Below are 21,050 nucleotides of genomic sequence, written 5' to 3'. Positions count from 1 at the left end.
AGCATTAGGGGGATTAACCTCAGATAACCTTATAGCATTTGAGTGGAGAACAAATGAGATGGGAGAAGACTCAAAGAGTCATTCCAGTAGGGCTTTTTAGATTTGTAGTAGCTGAGAGTGGTTGCATTTTGCTACTATGTGGATAATATAATGAAGTGCAGATCAATTGAGACTTGAAGGCAATATAGGCTATAACTTAATATCAAATCACACATGAGTAGGGTCTACAACAAAGCTGTATTGCATTAATTTATGTGTTCATTTGAGGATAATATCCAATATCCATGCAAAATGAAAAGTAAAACTGTAGGCTAGCGGCTAGCCTACTGCTTTTTTAAGTGGTGAGTCGTTGGATATGGCAGTCTTTTTTTAGATGGTAAAACCTCAACATGTGGTTGTGCTTCAGAAGTCTATCTACTATGTAGCTTACATATGAAATATCGTATTTGTATTTCAATGTACTCTAGTTTACTCAATCATCAAACTATGTGACTTGAGTTTTTCTTTTTTTTAGGCCAGTTTGCATGTCTTCAGTTTTCAGAGTATGTAGGCCTGGCCATTGCCTATGCCTATTAAATCAAATTAATTTTGATTTCAATAGCATGGGATACTTAAAAATGTAGGCTAGTGTTTATGCATATCGGCCTACATTTTATTCTCTATTCTGATGGATGTGCGCTGAACAGCAGTTTGACCTTTGACCGTTTCATTTCACAACAAAAAAAACTATAATATCCTGATCCAAAATATCTACATTTTTATGTTCAAACTCTGACCCTAATAGGCCATTTCATTCAGGATTCTAAGAGCTGCATGTGTGAGTAGAGTAGCCGCCCTAGTATGAAGTGAAGCCATGAGAGATCACACAGCATCTGGGACCTATTTGCATCAGCAATGTGTTCTAATCAATCCAATACTGGCAAACACTGAGGCCACACACATGCTAGTTTAAGTTACTATAGTATAGTAGGCCTATACCCCAAAGATGACTATTAAATGGACACAGTGTTAGCTGATCAGTCATCACAGATAGAGAAGGCTAAAATCAAGACTTTCTTCATCAGTTTTTTGTTTTGTTTTTATACTTCGAGCTGAGGGGGGTAATTTATTTCTCTAGCCTAAATGTATGTTTCTCCTAAACAGGGTTCAAGTGGAGAACCATTCTCAGACTCATCCATCCAGGATTTAAGGCCCTCTTTAAAGAGTAGACTAGTGCATTCACAGAGATTTAGAATCACTTTGGAAGACTTCAAATATGTCTGCGCTACTTATATAAGATTTAGAATCACTTTTAGGGTGACAGTGGAGGATAAGGCAGAGACTAAGGTGAATGAATGATGCTTTTGGGGGTCCATAGCGGCTCTCTTAAAAAGCCATCAGGAGAATATCCACCTGTTTACATATGCATGCCTTAGACAGATGTTGAATAATTCATGCTCGAAGGCGGACAACATGCAGCTGTATTTGGGTTATGGGGGTGCGTGGGTTCACTCCCTGCTTGAATTCATGCAGCCCAAATTATAGGCATTACTTTGCCTGCAGAGCGGGGCGAGCCATCGGAAAACTGGGACACTTTGCATGAAGGACCCGACAGAGAGAGACGCAATGAAAAGGCCAGGGGAATGGATGGAGCCAGCAGAGGTTTGCGTTTGCAGTTTAAAACTGTGACAACAGTACACCACCAGTTGTCTGTCTCTGTGGGGGGAAATAAACCCCCTTAGCGCTTTTACGTGTGGGAGTTTGTAGTCTATGCACACTAGTCTACGGATCACAGTCTTCTGTCAGACTTGGCTATCCTGGGGGTTTATCTTTATGGCTCCCAGGCCCAAGTTTTAGAGTTAGCGCCTTCTCCACTGTGTGCCCTTTAGACCCAGCCGCCTAATGAATGTTGATGGAAAATGACTCCCACCGCCGTTCCACCGATCCATCAAAAGGCGTCCCCCTCTCCGAGCCAATTCATCAGCGCAGCACCTTTCAAATGGGAAGATCAATTAGATATTTCACTTTATGTAAGGTGCTTCACACTGAGGCTGTGGCGCCACTGCGCCAGTGAATCTCCTTCAGTCAAGTGCTGTAGTGCAGTGGTTCTCAACAAGTGGTCCGGGGACCACCAGTGGTCCTTGAGGGGGTTCCAGGTGTAGCCAGACTAATATCACTGCATAGATATTAGTCTGGAACTTCGGTGTGGTAGATTTATTTCCAAGGGGTGGTTACAAACCACTGGAAGGAGACCCCTGGGAAGACCAAAAATCAAATGGAGATATCTCCAAGATTGTCTGGTAATGCCTCGGGATCCCCCAGAATGAAGTTACTAATGTTTCTCTGGAGAGGGAAGTCTGGAGCTCTCTGGTGGAGCTGTTACCCCTGTGACCCGACTATGGATAAGCGGTTGAAGATTAATGGATGGATGGTTACACACCATTGAAACCAACATCACGGCAAAACAAAAAGTCTCACTTTGAATAGTGGGCTCTGATTGGTCACCCACAACTTTGGGGTGAACGAAATGTAATTCAAACTGAGGAGTGCCAGACCAATCTCACCAGGGATTTATTCCCCCCTGTGGCAGATTTGTCTGGTTTTCAGGCTACCCTCCTATTCTAGGCGGTACCTAGCTACATGATGGAGAGTTGGTAACCAAATGGACCCTTAATATATTTAACTCTTAAGTGTAGGCCTACAATGAAATGTTTTCATTTGACACTCAAGAGTTAAATTATTGCATTGCCCTATAGGCTACTTAATTTACAAGAAGTCTACAGCTCCACAATTAGACTATAGAAGAATTGTTATTTTCTCCTAATGGTATAGCCAGGCAGGGAATGTGGACAAAATCTTCCAAGTTTTGGGTCTGAGAGGCTAAATCTCCGATTGGTGGCTCAAATGCCAAATAAATAAGCAATGGACCTTGATTGATATATTAAAATGGTTGAAAACCACTGCTGTGTAGTCAGGCCAGAGGTGAGAGAGACAGCACCGTTTATACCCCCGCCCGCACAGAGAGACAGAGGGAGGGAGGGAGTCAGGGAGAGAGTCAAGTCAGCGCCGGTTTGCTTTGCACTGACTGGTTCGAGGTGCCGTTACCGGTGAGTGTCGTTGTCGCCGTAGGTGGATGTTATTGAGAGCAGGTGCTAATTGAAAGCCGCGATCAACCCGCGGAAATTAAGTCACATTGGATTAAAGCCAGAGAGAACGGAGAAGACAAAAACTTGGGTCGCTGAGTGAGTGTGAGGAGGATGCTGTGCTGTTCATGTTTCGTTATGCGGTTTGATTAGCCGCCATAAAAAGGTAGCACTGTTTGTCATTTTACTCATTTAGGAATTAATTATCTCGTTTTGGATGTATAGCTTTTCACCGTGGTCCAGGAAGCACCGCGTCAGTCACGGAATGAATAGCCTAGATTTGTTCTTGCGCTGAGACCTGAGCTGAGTGGACAACAAACAAAGCGTGCGCCAGCTGAGTAAAATCAACATCAACGAGCTCGGAGTGAATGGACGCCACGGCCGGTTTTTGACAATATTATTAAGCCTGTTGTATAGCTTTAGCTACGATTATCAAACAGTGAAATTGTAGCTAAATGTCAGATGAATTTCGGAGTGTGATCATTTATTCTTTTTCGGAACCAGTCCAGGTGGCGCATCTCAGGGCGCTGCGTAATGGGAGAAAAGTTTCGGACCTTTGCAGAGGAGAGCCGCTAGCAGCAGAACTCATCCGAGCCGCACATAACATGTGAAGCAGAATCGTCGTACCCGCGACCAAGAAAGTTTAAAAGTGAAGTTTTGCCATCCAGCATGACTTGAAACACCCCTTGGGTGTCGGAATTCTCATTAAAAAAATCATCCCTCGATGAACCCCGGTCGTTTGTCCAAACGCAGACGGATATTCCCCATCCAGAGAGGGTTTCCTTGACGTAGGCTAGGAACAAGCGTTGAGAGAAAGAAAGCCACATTCCAGAGCGTTGCCCCTGTGGATGTCCTGTATGATGTTGTGCCAGCTCGGTCGGAGGTGCGTGGCGGAGGTGATGATACTGACCCTATTGTCCTGGGTGTCCGTCTGGGCGGAGGAGAAGATCATATTCGACCGACACGCGGTCTACTGGAACAGCTCCAACCCCAAGTGAGTGTTCTACAAAGAGTTATATATCTATATTTATAGTTTTATATATTTTGCTTGTGTAGTATTGCGGGTGGTGAGGGGGCTCTGTCTGTCTGTCTGTCTGTCTGTCTGTCTGTCTGTCTGTCTGTCTGCCACTTTTGTATGTGTCAAAATAAATGGGCCCTCTACTCTGAGAAATACATGACTGCACTGAACCCGTCCCTAACTTTGTAGGCCTGAGCCCGAGCCGCCTGACCTACTAGTCCAGGCCTTTTCTTTTCCAATTATCATGGTCATAGTCCGTCCTGCACACACTAAAGGCATAGTCTGTCCACACACTAAAGACTTCCCCCAATAATTCTCTCCTGGACATGTGCTGGTGTAGCTCCGTTTGGAACCGTTTGTGCTAGTGCTGTGGTGTGAGCACCTATATTGTGATGGAGATGCAATTATCCCCTTTTTTAGAATGAGCGAGCAAGGCGGTCACACACACATTGTGTGTGTGTGCGACGTACGTTCGCCCTTTTTTTGGTGTGTGTGTGTGTGTGTGGGGGGGGGGGTGTATCTCTTTTTGTCTCGCAGACAATGAGGGCATCATGCCTACCCTGCTCATCAATGTCTGGAGATTCACACACACATCTTCTGCAGGGCCTCTCATTGACATGAGGCAGAGCACACACTGGGCCCGTCTGTCTAATGGTTTGTGACAGGCTGGCCGGCTCTCTCTCCCTCTCTCCAGTCTCCATCTCACTCTCTCTGTCTCTCACTTTCCTTCTCACCCCCCCCCCCCCCCCTCTCTCTCCTCCCCCTTTCTCTCGTTCTCACCCCTGCTCGTTTTAGCCCTCTCGCTCTCCCAGGTAGATAAACGGTGAAAGTGCTCCCCTTGCTCATAGCTGAATTAACCTGACTAACGGTGCGGTCTCCCTCTACATCAGCCTGTAAATACACACATGAACACATGTGCATGTGCAAAGACCCATCACTTGTGTGAAGACACACACACACACACACACACACACACACACACACACACACACACACACACACACACACACACACACACTCTTTCATGCAGGCATGGTCAAAAAACAGACACATAGGTTACATACAGTAGTCACACACAAGCACAAATGCATATGAAAATCATACACGACTCAATCTCCAAAGACAAATGCACTCATGCAAAGACGCATGCAGATGCGCACACCTGCACATGCACTAAACACGTCACAAGCACGTACACACTCGCACTGAGCTAACAGGCCTGATCTGACTGCATCACTTTTTCACAGAAGGCTTCTGAAATATTTAACAGGCAAGAGGGAACATACTCCCCCCCCCCCCCTCTCTTCTGGTTTGCTTCTTCTATCTGTTGCTCTCTCTATATTTATTTCTCTCTCTCTTTTCTCCAGCCAAACACACAGACAGTGCCGAGTCGTGAGAACACACACACACACACACACACACACACACACACACACATCACGGGGTGAATTTAATATATCAGCACTGCGACTGTGTCAGAGTTATACAAACAAGTAGGAGAAGGAGGCATGTGCATCAAAAATGCATTGGCACTAAAGCTATTCCTGACTCTTGAGCTTGAGGACTAGGCTAAGTTTGTTCTCTCTCTGTGGTCTTCCCTGCTGAATGTCTCCAGAGCTGTATACTGTAGCTGCTACCAGAGTTTGGCCATTGCAGTGCCTGTTAGCAGCCATAGTGCTGCTCTGTGGTGTGGTGTACATGAGCTGATTTCTAAAGATATTTTTTGGGGGCTTTTTCTGCCTTTATTCATAGGATGAAAGTAGTAGTGACAGGAAATGGGGAGAGAGATGGGGGAAGACACGCGGCAAAGGCCGTCGGGATCGGGAGTTGGTACACTGTCAGGCTGGCTCAGCCTAGGTGCCCAGACGGTTGAGCTAACTGCCCGGGCCTACATGAGCTGATTTCTGTTTATCACTGAGCCTCACCACTGCTAGCCACACACAGCACGTTCTACCTGTCATTGCTTTCATTCAGCTTGTGTTTGGAGTTTGCCACGGCTTCTCTCTCTCTCTCTCTCTCTCTCTCTCTCTCTCTCTCTCTCTCTCTCTCTCTCTCTGTTAATTTATGTCCATGCGTGCGTGTGTGCATGTCCATTTTTGGAGAGTCAGGAATTTTATGACATTTTTTCATTGTTTGTAATTTCATCCTGTCATTAGATCAACTCCTGTCTTGGCCCATTTCTCGCAGTCTTGTTAGTGAGCTCGGGGACTAACCTGTAAGCATAGGTAATTACTTATTACTAATAAATGTAAAGGGTAATTTAATACAGTCCCATATGACTGAAGGCAAACTCTTTCTATCGAGTGCTCTTGTGCTCGCCGGGCCACCTCTCTCCTGACAGATAATAGAAAATGTAGGGGATAATCCAATTCAAGCCACTCCAGCCACTGTTGGTCACGGTGCGGGGAGGGGGCGGGGGGTCGCACTTGCCCAGAATGTTGTCTCTCCCCCTGTTGTGTGGAGATACGCCATCATACAATAACACAGTACCGTAACGTATTATCACATCAGTACTATATCTGGAATTCTCGTATCACGCATGAGTGGTTTATGCTGTACGAAGCAATATAGGATGAACACACACACGCACACACACAGGGAAGTTAATAGAGGCTAGATTTGGAATAGATGTGTGCAAACACACAATTAGCACATCAAGGTTCAAGGTTGTCAGCAATACCAGTTGAGTAAAAGGCATGTGAAATTCATTGTGCGTTAAAACACATGCAACAGCTACAGTCTAGTGTCAGGTAATCTATGTAAAATCGAAGTGCTTAAAACTATAATCACTAAAACTACTGAAAGTGCAAGATCACAGGTGCAAAAATGCAGAAAGCCATTTCATTTGCCTCAGACATATGGCCATATAGTCCAGGCCTTGTAGTGTTCAGTGTATTCATATAAGTCTGATGGCGGAAAAGAAGAATCATAGGCTCAGGCCAGGTTTGGAACAGATATAGTTACAGCCACCAACTCACACACCTACTGTATGTCCAGTTTGCCTACTGTACTGGATGGATAGTGTTTGTACAGCCCTGTTCAGCTCGCTGGCCTGCACAGATTTTACACACACACACACACACACACACACACACACACACACACACACACACACACACACACACACACACACACACACACACACACACACACGTGCACAAAACTCCCATGGCCTCCCATGGAATTATTGGTATTATAAAGCTTGCCGGTGAGAGGCTTTGTTCACCCTGCACAGCTAATGTGCTCAGATCAGTGGACCCTTTTTCTCTCTCTCTCACACACACACACACACACACAGACACACACACACACACACACACACACACACACACACACACACAGACACAGACACAGACACAGACACACACACACACACACATGCTCTATTAATATACTTATGATGACGACATAAGCATTTTAAGACGGCAAGTTAACCCATTTATACCTGATTCAAAAAACACCTTTGAAATCCTTTCAAAACTAATATTTCTATACGTTGCTGTCCAACTAAACCAACTAACTCCATTTTGGAGGTTTTTGATTTTCCTGTATAAATCTGTGCTATTGAACACCCTTTACGCATGAAAAGAGCAGATTTACAAGCTCACAATGCATCATGTTTTGTGAGGCGTTGTAAACTTGTAGATCTGTGCGCTACTAAGTATACATCAGGCATAGGGTTAAATACCTTAGCATGAATCTTTTCCAAATTAGCCCAAATGAAAAGAAATAACTATAAAACAACCAATTCTCTTGCAAGGACCAGGAAAAGGTTCCTCCTTTGTCCATTTGTTAAATACTATATACTTGTGGGGACTGGGGACATTTGGCCCTCACAAGTAGTGTAATAAAAGTACACACACACAAGCCCAGATGCTGGCTCCACGGTCCAGAAGGAACACCTTATCTAATCCCTCAAAAGACTCTTTTTCTTCTCCATCCATCCTCTCTCCTCCTGTTCATCTTCCTGTCTTTGAGGAACTTGGTGTCAAGTGACACTTGCTGATGGTTGGTGACACTCACTCTCTGGGACAGAATCTTTCTCCTCTTCTGACACACAGACGCACGCACGCGCACACTCACACACGCGCACACACACACACACACACACACACACACACACACACACACACACACACACACACACACACACACACACACACACACACACACACACACACACACGCACACACACATGCATGCACATCACACACTGCATGATCACGTATATCTGTACACCAGCACTTATACTGTACATTCAAGATGTGCATGCACACTGTATACATAGCAGACATACTATACAAACATGAATACAAATTACAACACACACAACCCTACATGCACACACAAACAAAATTGCATCTCTCACACACACACACACACACACACACACACATGCACACTCACGCACGCACGCACGCACCACACACATACAGTACACATTCACTTACAAAAAGTTGCATCACACAGACACACACAAAGAATGCAAACCACACACATGCATAAATCCACATTCACACAGTGTTTGTCCTGTCTAGGGATCCATACCGAGAACCGTGCCAGTTTGGTACCAATTCCTGATTAGTCAGAATTTAAATGCCAATAAGCTCTAGGACAGAGAGTGCTGCTATATTTGAAAGTCAATATATTCTAACAAAGTATTTAACAAACAGGCTTTACTGGGGCTGGCCACTCCATATGAACTGATGGCAAGGTATATTTGAAGATTATTTTTCACAAGTTTCTATTTTCCATTTGAGAAAAGGACAGCATCCATGATTGACGAACTAGTGGCTGTCCCTTGAGTCCCAGTTCATTCACAGTATCGCAAACGTATGACAGCACAGATGAGAAGATCATAGTAGACTCTCACAAACTGGTGTTTTCTGTTTATTGAGTAATTATTGTTACTTTTCTTCTTATACTTCTAATTCTATGAAGGAAAGTTGCAACTAAGCTGTATTGATGTCTATAGCAACAAATCGATTGTGGGCATCCCATAATAAACCAAAGAGTGTTGTGTTGTGTTATGTGGCTATTACAACTGCTGGGTTGTATGTTGCCTGCACCGCTGAGCCACGGCCCAGGCCATTACTGCATGTTTTTTGTGAGGGTACCACTGCCACTGTACATGGGAGGCCACAAACATAACATACATATATTTGACAGATTTATTAAATGTATTTTAATTGTAGAACAAGCACACATTAGGCAATTCAGTCACAACCCAGAACCACACAGTTGGCATTTATAGTAAATTATTTCAGAATGGGGATTCCATGGACTAGTGATCTCACAGAAACTTGTGTGATCAAACTTTCTAACTACCCTAACAAAAGTAGAATTTCACTTAATCATATATTGGTAATATGCCATCATATTTCTTTTCACAGACCAGAGGATGTGATGAATAAATTATACAAAAAGTGATGCCTCATTCATACAGGTTGATGCCTTCGTGGTAAAAAGTGGATGTACAAACAAAAACAAAAAAAGAATATATATATATATATATATATATATATATAAAAAGCAGTATCAATACAATTATCATGATACCCATCTGTAGCCCTGTGGATATGTGGTCTCTTAACACTTCCAGCTCTGCTACACCCACATGCGTGCGCGCACGTCACACACACAAAAACACAAAGATTTGCATCCAATTTACATGTAGCCTTGCTGTCGCCCCCGTGCAGTTACTGACAGTTTGTCAGACTCTAACCTGCCCCTGGGTTATATCTTTCTCCCACTATACCCTCCCTCACTATGCCTATCTTTTCCACAATGATTTCCTTTTCTCCTATCCCTTTTCTGTTGCTCACTATTACTGTTTCCTTTGCTCCGGGTTAGCATTTCTCCAAGTAACTAAGTCTAAGTAGCTTTGTCTCCAGCACGCATTCCCTCTGGCAGAAACTACATTACAGAATACAGACCATATTGTACCAGATCCATCAGTGTGTTGTAGTAGGTCAGTGTCAGAAGACTTGAACATCTTCTGCTTACAGTTAATAAAGCTCATTGAACACCAGTTACTTTACACATCAGAACTACATTTAAAATGTTTTGTTATGAGGCAAGTGCCCTCCTGATAAATCCTGTTCTCAACTGCCTATAGAGCACAGTTAACTTTGGTAACAGCCTGGCATAAGCCTGAGTAATGAGATATAAAATGTTTACTGACTTTACCCCATTGTTTAATTACCAGTGCTGGGAAGCAGCCTGACAAAATAGGAGAGTATATTATTAAATAAATTATATTTACTGCGTACTGAGCTACTGCTGCCACTGCTGCTGATGTTGCATCGGGTGCTACCTGCCTCTAATTAGGTTTGTTGATGATAATGACTGTGGCTTATGATGGCAATGATGATGATGTAAGGTCTTCGAAACAATTCGCAGAGATCCCAGGAGCAGTTGTTTTAATGGGGGAAGTGAGAGAGAGAAATAGAGAGGAACCGACAGATTAAGCGAGAAACAAGACAGCGAATGCAATGAGTTCTACAGAAGGAGGTAAGGCTGGAAGGAAGAAAGGACAAAAAAAAGATAGAGATCGGGAAAAGAAGAAGATAAAAAAAGAATCTAAAACAACCCGATTTCAAATGGGGGGGGGGGGGGGGGGGGGGGAGAAAACCTAAGCAAAAGTGGAGAGAAACTAAGCCGACAATATGAAAGATACCACAAGTGTCAATTACTCTCACAGTAGTTACATTAGTTACAGTAGTTACATTGACACTCAGGATTTTGCAGTGCAGGGCTGCACTCTAATGCAGGAGGCGAAATTGGCATTGTCATTCCCGCTCCATTACGGGTTTCGGCTCCCTTCTAATGCATCTACCCTGCTCAGGTCCTGTGTGCTGATTGAATTAATTGAATGTGAAAATAAGGAGTCTTTTCAGCGCCTTTTTGACTGGCAATCTGATGGCACCCCATGCCTTCTTCCACTCGTCATATAGAACTGCTGGGGGGGGGGGGGGGTTGATAATAACACATACTACACATACTGCTATCTACCTACAGAGAGACGGAGTGGGGACAGGAGAGAGAAAGAGGGAGCGAAGTGAAAAGGGGGGGGGGGGGGGGGGGGGGGGGGGGGTTGTACAGCAAGGATTAGAGGCACAAAGAACATGAATATGAAGCAGGACAAAGAGATCAGTGTATTACAGGCACAGAGAAGAGGCCTCTGGCCTTTATTTCAGAGCAAGATGGCAGAAGTGTGTGAAGAAAAGGGAGTTAGAAGAGGGCTCAGGGTGCATAGGAAAGAGGGCTCAGGGTGCATAGGAAAGGAGGTGAAAGGCAAATGAAAATGAGAGGAGTAATGAGGGATAGAGAGGTAGGTCTTGTGAGAGATGGGGGTGGGGGTGGGGGGGGGGGGTGGGTAAAGAGTGAAGGATGAGAGAAAGGTTACTTTGTGACTTTTGAGTCAGATAGCCATGCACAAGCATAGTGGGGGAGAGTGCAGTTGTGAGCGCACGGTCGGATGGTACCCAGCAGGTGGATGTTGGCAGCCTGGTATAACAGCAGAAACACTGGCCTTTACCGCCCGAGCCTGGCTCAGTGTTAAAGATGCCCTCTGGCGCACATAGCTTTTTAGCATGCGAGGAGTTGGCATGTAAATAGAGTCAGAAGATGTAGAGTTGGCTGGAGGCTTGATGGCGACAGGATGGTGTGCGATGTGCGTGCATGGATGGGTTGGTGGATGGAGGGGACGGGTGAGGGGGGTGTTTTGCTGTTGTTTGCTTTCCGCTTGGCTTGGCCGCATCACAGGTGAGACCAGCGGCTATGAAAGATTTATCGGCCGACCCCCTGGATACACAAGTTTTGACGTTGCTGACTTTGTCGTGGGGGTCTTTGTGCAACATTGACGAGTGCTTGGCACTTTCTCCCTGTGACACCATACAATCACACACAACAATTCCTGGCTGGCTGTTGTTTGTGTACACATGCACTTTCACAGTTATATTTGTATGTATGGTATGCAAGTGTGCTTTTCAGAAATTAGAAGTTTTCTTTTCATCTTCATCCAAAATATCCCCTGTGGGTTTGGGGCAGGCAGGACCAGGAAAGGAAACAAAGAAAAACCCAGAATGAGGTGTTTGCATCCTAATCCATCAGGCAAGACAGTGCGGAATCGTGTAATTCCCAACCAGCTTCGTTTGCCTCAGTGCTATCATGGTATTATCCAGATTGTGTGTGTGTGTGTGTGTGTGTGTGTGTGTGTGTGTGTGTGTGTGTGTGTGTGTGTGTGTGTGTGTGTGTGTGTGTGTGCGTGTGTGCGCGTGTGTGTGTGTGTGTGTGTGTGTGCAACAATCCTCTTCATTTTAGACTATGCTAATGATACATAATACGGCCAAACTAGCAGATGTTGCACCGTTCTCATCATTCTTGCCATTAGTTAATTACGATCTGTGCAAAAACGCTGGCTAACTAGTAAACAAACACAAAAGGCTCTGATTGCTGGCTATATCACCCCTATCCCCCCCACCCCCCCCCCACCCCCCCCCCCCCCAAACGCCATCTTTATGCATATATTTCTGTTTCAATGATGTTGTTGTTTTAACGAGAGCTTTGTAGAATAATCAACCACCTGATAGCACAGACTGACCGCTGATCTAACACTCTGCCCTGAGACCATGACGGAGTACAGGAGATGATGAAGAAGATGATGATTGATGATGAAGAGGACGATAATAATAAGCATGATGAAGATAATGATAGTAACTAGGGATGTCCCGATCACGCTTTTTTGCTCCCGATCCGATCATTTGATTTTGAGATGAATATGAATATAAGGATTATAGTCATAGAAGGTAGGAGCACAGGAGATGATGATGATGGAAATGAACTGAAGTAATGAAGATAATGGTGATAGTAATAGAGGGTAGGAGCCTAGAAGATAAAGATGATGATGATAATGATGTGGAAGAGAGGTGATTATGTAGCCTCGGAAACCAAGACGTCTTTATTTCCAGGGAGGAAAAAAAAAGTCTGGGTCCGAGTCCACTTCAATTTGGCATAGAGTAGCGCAAACGTCAATCACTCTGCTGATTTCTGATCGTCTGCACCTTTGTTAAATTGATGCACACACTCACACCCGTACACACACACACACACAGTCACACCCACACACTCCTCTCTCTCTCTGTCGCTCTAATTAATTAGTCTCATGTCCAGCAGCTGCACACAGTTTCTCCCGGCGGATCCTGCCGGGAGCTGCCTATGCCATAGAAAGCATAGGTGAGTTCCAGGCTAGTGATTATGAGGATGACAATGAAGCTAAGGGCAATCGTGATGACATGTGATGGTGAAGGCAACATTGGCGATGATGATGGCAAATGATAGGACAATATCATGTTAGTAACAAAGGCAAAGACATGTTTTGTTTAGCACAAGACTCAAAAGAGACATTTGATGACATTTTATTTTGATGAATTCCTTTGATATCTTAATTATTTCCGCGTAGAAACGGAAAAATCAAAAGTTACTCGCAACTCATAAATATACACCTGTGGCCCACAAATGGGCCTGACCCACCGCTTTTTGTCTTACAGAGACAAAGTGTATAACGATCGAGGCAGAGCGTATGAACTTGATTTCAAATGTTTGTCTGTTTTACTCACTCTTGGGAGTGTGCCATTTTTTCTCTCTCTCTCTGTGTGGGTGTTTACGCTTACGGTACCTCTCGTGTGTGTGTGTGTGTGTGCGTGTGCGAGAGGCCGTATTTGTCCGCCTCTGATTACACTCTTCAAAAGTAGCATACAACTTCTTTACCAGAGCCGGTAAAGAAGTGAACACACGCTCTTGTGCAGGTTCTTGTAGACTGCCGAGCTCCTCTAGCTCCTCTCTACCCCCTCCTTCCTCCTCTCATCACTGATTACTGTTGGCGTCCCTCTGTGCTACTGTGACGTAGAATAGACCTGCTTCTTATGGCGGTATATAGATTATTTATTTGCTTCTGACTGACTTATGTAACATTGACGTATTTTACACCGCTAGACATTTTGAGTGTAGAGAAATGAAGCTAGGCATGAGGGAGGATTTAGAAAGGTGTGTTTTGTTGTTGTATGTTTTTTGACAATTGCTTGCTTTCAACACCCATATATTGAACATGCACGACTAAAACGGTTGTGGAAGAGACTTGATGTCAGGCAATTACTTACAGCCCATGTGGTATGCACCCTAATCATTCAGATATTGGGTCGCCCCTCTGAAAGAACATTTATCTGGATTCTAATCCTTCCCAGAAGACACAGGCCTGTGTTGTGCCTTTGAGCCCTTACTTGTAAGTAATTTGAGGCTACATCATTTACAATTTTGTGAACCTGACATAGTTTTAACTATGTCGCACTCTAGACAGAAAGCCAGTTTAGCCACATGAACTAGTACCTCACTATGCGACTCATGGACCGAGACCTAAGACCACTCTGATCAGTTTACATAAAGTTTAATCTTCCACATCTTGAGCAGACTATAGTACCAGAATAAGCAAAGAGTTTTGACCTGGACAGTTCAAGGAGACTAGTTAGACTCTGAGGAAGATGCTAGTTGAAACGCCAGTCTCACCCCTGCAATACATGAATACTTATTGAGTGCACCAGTGTCTTCTTTTGGGTAGTCTATTCTATTTGAAGTGCCCAGGTAGAACTCTTTGCTTAAACAACGTTTGTGTCTTCTACTGTTGAGCACCAACCCTTCGAAACTTGGCTGAAACATGTGGGACTTCACTTTTGGACGAGGCTATGCTAGCCTGCATAATCAAAGGAACTCTGCTGTTCTAGCCAATAACTTTGTTCTGGTGTTCACCTTCACTACAACTTCCAGGGCCATACCTGCACCCCCGCAGTGCCGTCTTGGGTGAAATGGATCCATTGAAGTGAAATTACAGTGCATTGCAACACATTGCATAAGCCCTCAGTACGTACAGTACTGTATATCAGTTGTTAAGTGCAAGGTCATTGTTTGAAGAAGCCTGAAGTCCACCAGAGCAAACAATTGAAAGATGTGGAAAAATGATAGATTATTTTTTTAAAGAATCAATCACAACACAACAACCAAAAAATAGACACGGGCAATAGAGTGGGTAGGAGAGAGAGAGTTAGAAGAGAAGATTGGAAAATGTGAGAAATGATTGGGAGAGAAGAGGGGAAAAGGAGGAGAGAGGGAGAGAGAGCTGACAGGAGGGGTATAGTGCTGTCTTTGGGCACAGTGAGGAGTACAGGCTGTGGCATTCGCTAGTGGTGCTGCATATGATCTGTTTGATCACACGCACTTCAAACACACTCACTGACTTCCTCTTGCAGACTTGAGAGGTGTGTGTGTGTGTGTGTGTGTGTGTGTGTGTACACACATGCGTGTGTGCGCATGCATAGGCTACAGTATGTGTGCACGACTGTATGTTTGCTGAGGAATGCTCTATTGATGTTTTGTTTATTTAAAGTGAGTCAAACCTAAACAAAACAAGCTCTGAGCCTAGAGTGACGGCCTCCAAACCTAGGAATAATAAGATATAGGATACAGTAAGTGTGTGTGTGTGTGTGTGTGTGTGTGTGTGTGTGTGTGTGTGTGTGTGTGTGTGTGTGTGTGTGTGTGTGTGTGTGTGTGTGTGTGTGTGTGTGTGTGTGTGTGTGTGCGCGCCGTGTGAGTGCGTGCACGTGCGTGAGAGAGAATGCATGTGACTTCGTATATACTGTGTATATACATATCATGTTATTCTTTGTAAATCACTCAGTATGTCTAACTCGTGTCATGTCTCCGTTGCCTCCATCTTCCCATATTTTGTATTATCAGGCCGTCTTCAGAAGAGCCCTCCGACGGAGTTTCCAGTCATCTCGATTGTATCTCTTCTTTATATCTGTGGCGTAAAAAAGCCCTGACTCTGGAGTGCTCATTAAGGCCATTAGCAGCAAGGCACATAATAGTTATAGACTACTGCCATGCCTTGTCAGCTCTGATGTTGCTAACTTCATTTAGTGGCAGACAAATCCTTCCAGTATTTATTGCATGCTCACTATTCCACTTTAGGTGGAAATTAGTAAGGATAATCCATGATGAGCCGCATCGAAGCTGATGAACCTCTACAATTAAAGTGCATTATTTTTCAATAACCATGGAGCTCAGAGAGAGAGAGAGAGAGAGGAGTATCCCACTTATATACCATGGATTACAATAAGTAGTGTTCTCTTTTTTATACATAGCTTGGTTAAATGCTCAATTGTGATTTGATCAGCATTGAGTTGTCTGTTATTTCTCGAATATCGGATATCATATCTATTTGTGGTGCTTGGTGTTGTTGCCGTATCCAACATGGGGGGCCATGTAAACAAACAATGTCATTTATTTTTCAAATAAACCGTACACTACAGAATGTTTTTGAAAACATTTGAGGCAGGAAATTGGCAATGCAGTAAGCTTGATTCATATTTGATTAGCAATTCCTACCGGAGTTTTGTGAGCCAACCAGACTATTTTCTTCCTTTTCATTTTTTTTAAATTCGTTTAAAGTAGTAGTAGTATTTGTGTAATACGTGGGATAATAAACAGTGACCCGTTCTTGACAAATAAAGCTCTTCGACGCGGTTTGTTTCTTAACACCCTCCGCGCCATTGCCTTAGATTAATGTCAATTCATTAATAATAATAATGCCCGGCTCACTGTTCATTAACCCTTGCATTGTAACTTTGCTTTGGCGCTATCTTCATCAACCTTGGAATGAACATGACCTTTCTACTCCAGCAAGTAAGACACCATAGTATAACCTAGAAATGAGTACCAGCTGATTGAGTCAGCTGAGAATAGTCATAATTTTAGCCAATATTACCTTGAACTAGAACAGCGTGATCCTCTGACGCAGATCTCCGCCAGGCCGGGTTTGCTAACTTTGGAAACCAATCATAACCAATCGGAATGGAATTATGTCAATCTGACTGATACATGATAATCACATTACTCCATAAATAATGTGTACCGATTTGTGAGTCTGACTGTTATAGCGCCACCATGATCCAGATGTGAAACATTTGAGGCAGAGGTTCTTTGTTGGCCTACTTCTGTATGCGCAAGCAGATCGGTTCAGCAGTTCAATCTCGAAATTAGCTGAAGAATCACGGATAGACGGATGGACAGACTCACAGAATAGTCCGGCAGTCGACAGGCTTCTTTGGTTTAACCCATTTTGGAGATCAGATTCTAAAAATGTCATTGAAAAGCTATGTTTCTATGTCAGTCATTCTTCGATTAAAAAATTATTTTATTTTTTATTAGCCTAAAATATTGTCTATATACATACATACATTCATGAATCCACTTGCTGACCGGCTGTTAGTATTGGGCAATCTTTTTTATAGGGGTTTCTTGTGACCCTACCATTAACATCCTATGGCTTTAAGTAGCATGTGACATGTCAAACTAGGGTTTTTTCCTGATTCTGAATGATTCCAAGCATTAGTTTGATACACTCCTTGCGCTAAAAGCAGCCATAGCCACTTGCCCAAATGTGCCCAAAATGTGCTGACCTCATCACATTTGTCATGATGTCTATGGCTGTTTTTAGCCCAAGGAGTGTATTTTGTGCAAAACTAATGCTTGGAATGGATTCAGAATCATGAAAAACCCCTAGTTTGACATGTCACATGCTACTTGAAGCAAAAGGAAAGTTTGACATTTTTGTCATTTTGCCTGTCATGGGATGTTAATGGTAGGGTCACAAGAAACCCCTATTAAAAAAATTGCCCAATACTAACAGCCCGTCAGCAAGTGGATTCATGAATGTATACATACATATAGACAATATTTTAGGCCAATAAAAATGACTATATACCAAATTTCCCACTCGTCAAAAACATGATAAAAAAAAACAGAACCAAAAACTTAAGCCATCCAGCTGGCTGAGATAATATCCATATTGATGACCATTAATGCAATTTATAACAATGTTCATTATGTGTATATTGACAACGATGATATAATAATGAATAATGCACACCCTCCAGCCAATAAGAATTTAATATTCTCTGTGGCCGTGATATAAATAATATATGCTAGTGTACAAATATCCCTTTCTACAGTATATATTGCTTCCTCATGTGTGTTACATGTTACACACACTGACTGGCCTGCTGTACCCTCTTTAATTTAGATCTATTAAAATCACACTTACATAGCTGACCTGTCACATGAAAGTTTGATTAAAAACATTATTGAAGATTACACTGATGAATTATTGATCGCCAAGGTGGGACGTCTTTGGTGAAAAGATGAGAAGACATGCAGGGTTGTGTGCACACATGAGTGTGTGTGTGTGTGTGTCTGTATGTTAATGAAGGAATCGTTGCAAATGTGAGTGTCTTGATGTTTGTGTGTAGTGTGTATGAGAATAATGTGTGTGCGTCTCTCCACTGAGCAAGTGTGTGTGTGTGTGTGTGTGTGTGTGTGTGTGTGTGTGTGTGTGTGTGTGTGCCTCTGTGTGGGCGTATGAGAGCATCCTGGCAAGTGGTCATTTTGGAAGATTAGGATGCTGATGATTCTATTAAATATCACGGTGTACAATGCTCTCTGTAGTCACAATTATTTTCCTTTTTTTACCATAACATCAAGCCCACTCTCATATATATAAGCAGGCATACAGCCAAATATTGTTAACTCTGGGAGAAAATATTGAAATTTTGACCCTTACAGTTCAATTTAATCCCAATAACACTGACTTTTGTTTGCGCCTGATTTAAGCTGAGTAAGTTTCCGTTCAAAACAAGGCACCCACCTATGGAGAAAGTTACACCAACCAAGATCTATAGAGGGTATGCGCATGCATAAAGTGAATGGGAAATCAAGTGGCAAATCGATTGGCAAAGTGAGTTTAATGTTGTTTAACGTAGTTTAATGCAATCAGATAGGACTTTTCTGTTTGGATGTATGGTCTGTGAAGGCAGAAAGTAGTTTTTTGCAACTTAGTAGGTGTTTCTGCATAACTTCCGCATATGATGATGATGTCACGACTACCTCAGTCTATACTGTAGGGCCTACACTATAGTATAGTATAGTACAGCATTCCTACATTAGCCTACAGTGTAGGCTAATGTAGGAATGCTGTATTTAGCTAAAGTAGCTAAAGCATGCAGGGATTCCCACACGTATTCATGTCAAGGGCCCCAGCCCCCTATATAGCCATAGAATCTGACTGCGGCCCCCATATTGTGAAATTACTTAATGATGAATGAAATTATAATAAAATAATGATAAAGTAAATGGCTGAAAAACGGCAACTTTCACTATTTTTGAAAGATTGAAAATCCTTTTAAAATACTATTTTCAATTGTTGAAGATAACCTTAACTCAAATGATGCCCTCTGTGTGCAATTGTTTTTTTTGTGTTCTTTAGTTTTAGTGTTTGTTACTTTATTGTTTGCCATTCTTTTCTGTATGTATAATTTTAATGATTTTCCCTCTCCTTTCAAATTGGCCCCTCTAGCATCCCTGAGGTCTGTGGCCCCCACATTGAAAACCGCTGAGCTTTGCCAAAATTGATGTAAAGTGTTTTGCAAAACTTTTGAAAAATGGTTCACTTGAAACTGTAAGGACATTGTCACCGCAATCCATTCTTCTCAAGTGATACACTTGTTGTTGTTGGAGAGGAGCCCAGAGATGTGTCTTTGCCGGGGTGGTATGTGCTTTTGACACCTTTGAAGGAGTTTTATGTGGTTGTGAACAGCAAAGCCTGCACAGTAAAATTGCCAAATTAAATACAAAACCTGAACAATATGAATATAAGTCAACAAAGGAGGCTATTCCACACAAGAAACAATGAAACAAACAAAACAAAACAAAAATCAGAAAATGCAATTGAAAGACACAAGCACTTGCCCTTAAATGCTTATTAGTTTTTCTTTTTTTTGGCGAACAGCACTAAACCAGTAATGATGAAGGCAGGCGGGTATGTTCTTTGTGAAGCATCCTTCTCTCTCAATTGTACACGACTCATGTTTGTTGAAATGGTTCTGCGGTGTACTCTGCCCTGATACCAACTGCCAATGTTTGTCTTGAAAGTTATTTGCCAAACAAGTAGGCATCAGGCGCAAGTTTGGAGTAGAATATCAATTCAAAGATGAAATTTTCCTCGTGGCAAGGGACATTTTTATCAGTCTAACGATTACTAAAGTTGGGATTGGACAAATTCATTTGAATATTCTTTTTACTCAACTAAAGAAACCGTAGTCAACTAATAGTCATAACAATTTTTCAATTAAACAATCATTTGATTTAATCAACAAATCTATAAAATTGTGTTATATTGTGCCATATAATCACGCAGAGACCAGCCTTTTCAGGTTGGTGAAGGTTGAGAACTGAACTTTCTAATGTTTATTTCACTTGTAGAATTAAAGGGTTATATCTATATAGTATGTATAGTTTACTTTATATTGTGATTTATATTAATACTAATAATCATGGGGGGGGGGATAAAAAAAACCCACTAACTCTTATACAGGGTATAGTGCTGCTTTGACACTTTTCTGTGCTAGCTGGGGAAATTGGAAAGTCAGTGTTAACCAGTGTTCATCCGTGAGCATAGAGAATTATGAATTATGGTAGAATTACAATAGGGGAACGGTGGCACAGTCTGTAGTGCTGTCGCCTCACAGCTAGAAAGTCCTGGGTTCGATTCCCGCTGGGGACGCTGTGGGCACTGGGGGAGTGTTCTCTCCTCCACGTCATCAGTGCCCATACGGGAGGTGGGGTTGACGAAAGCGTCTTTCTGTGTGGAGTTTAGTTTTCATGTTCTCCCCGTGTCCCCTATGGATAGGTATGCTCACAAAAACATGCAGTAATCCTGGTCCTTCCCCCAGGTTGATGGAGGGGAAAGGAACTGGCTGGAAAGAAACGTCTTGGACTCCTCATGCATTGAGGGGAGCATGAGG

The 21,050-nt window shown here is 42.9% G+C and overlaps 1 protein-coding gene across 1 annotated transcript in view; it reads left to right on the top strand.

Annotated features, from left to right (window-relative positions):
• Positions 1–3,080: 3,080 nt before the first annotated feature.
• efna2a (ephrin-A2a) overlaps positions 3,081–21,050 on the top strand; it is an 87,088-nt gene continuing 69,118 nt past the window's right edge. Inside the window, exon 1 of the mRNA XM_080783922.1 lies at positions 3,081–4,116. Within this exon, the coding sequence (XP_080640048.1) occupies positions 3,971–4,116 (146 nt within the window). The 5' untranslated portion in view covers positions 3,081–3,970. The remainder of the gene's footprint in view (positions 4,117–21,050) is intronic.

Source organism: Protomyctophum bolini (assembly GCF_963924005.1).
Source record: "Protomyctophum bolini genome assembly, chromosome: 15".
Classification (NCBI taxonomy): Eukaryota; Metazoa; Chordata; class Actinopteri; order Myctophiformes; family Myctophidae; genus Protomyctophum; species Protomyctophum bolini.
The sequence above is the reverse complement of the archived record's forward strand: the minus strand, read 5'-3'. Positions and strand labels throughout refer to the sequence as shown.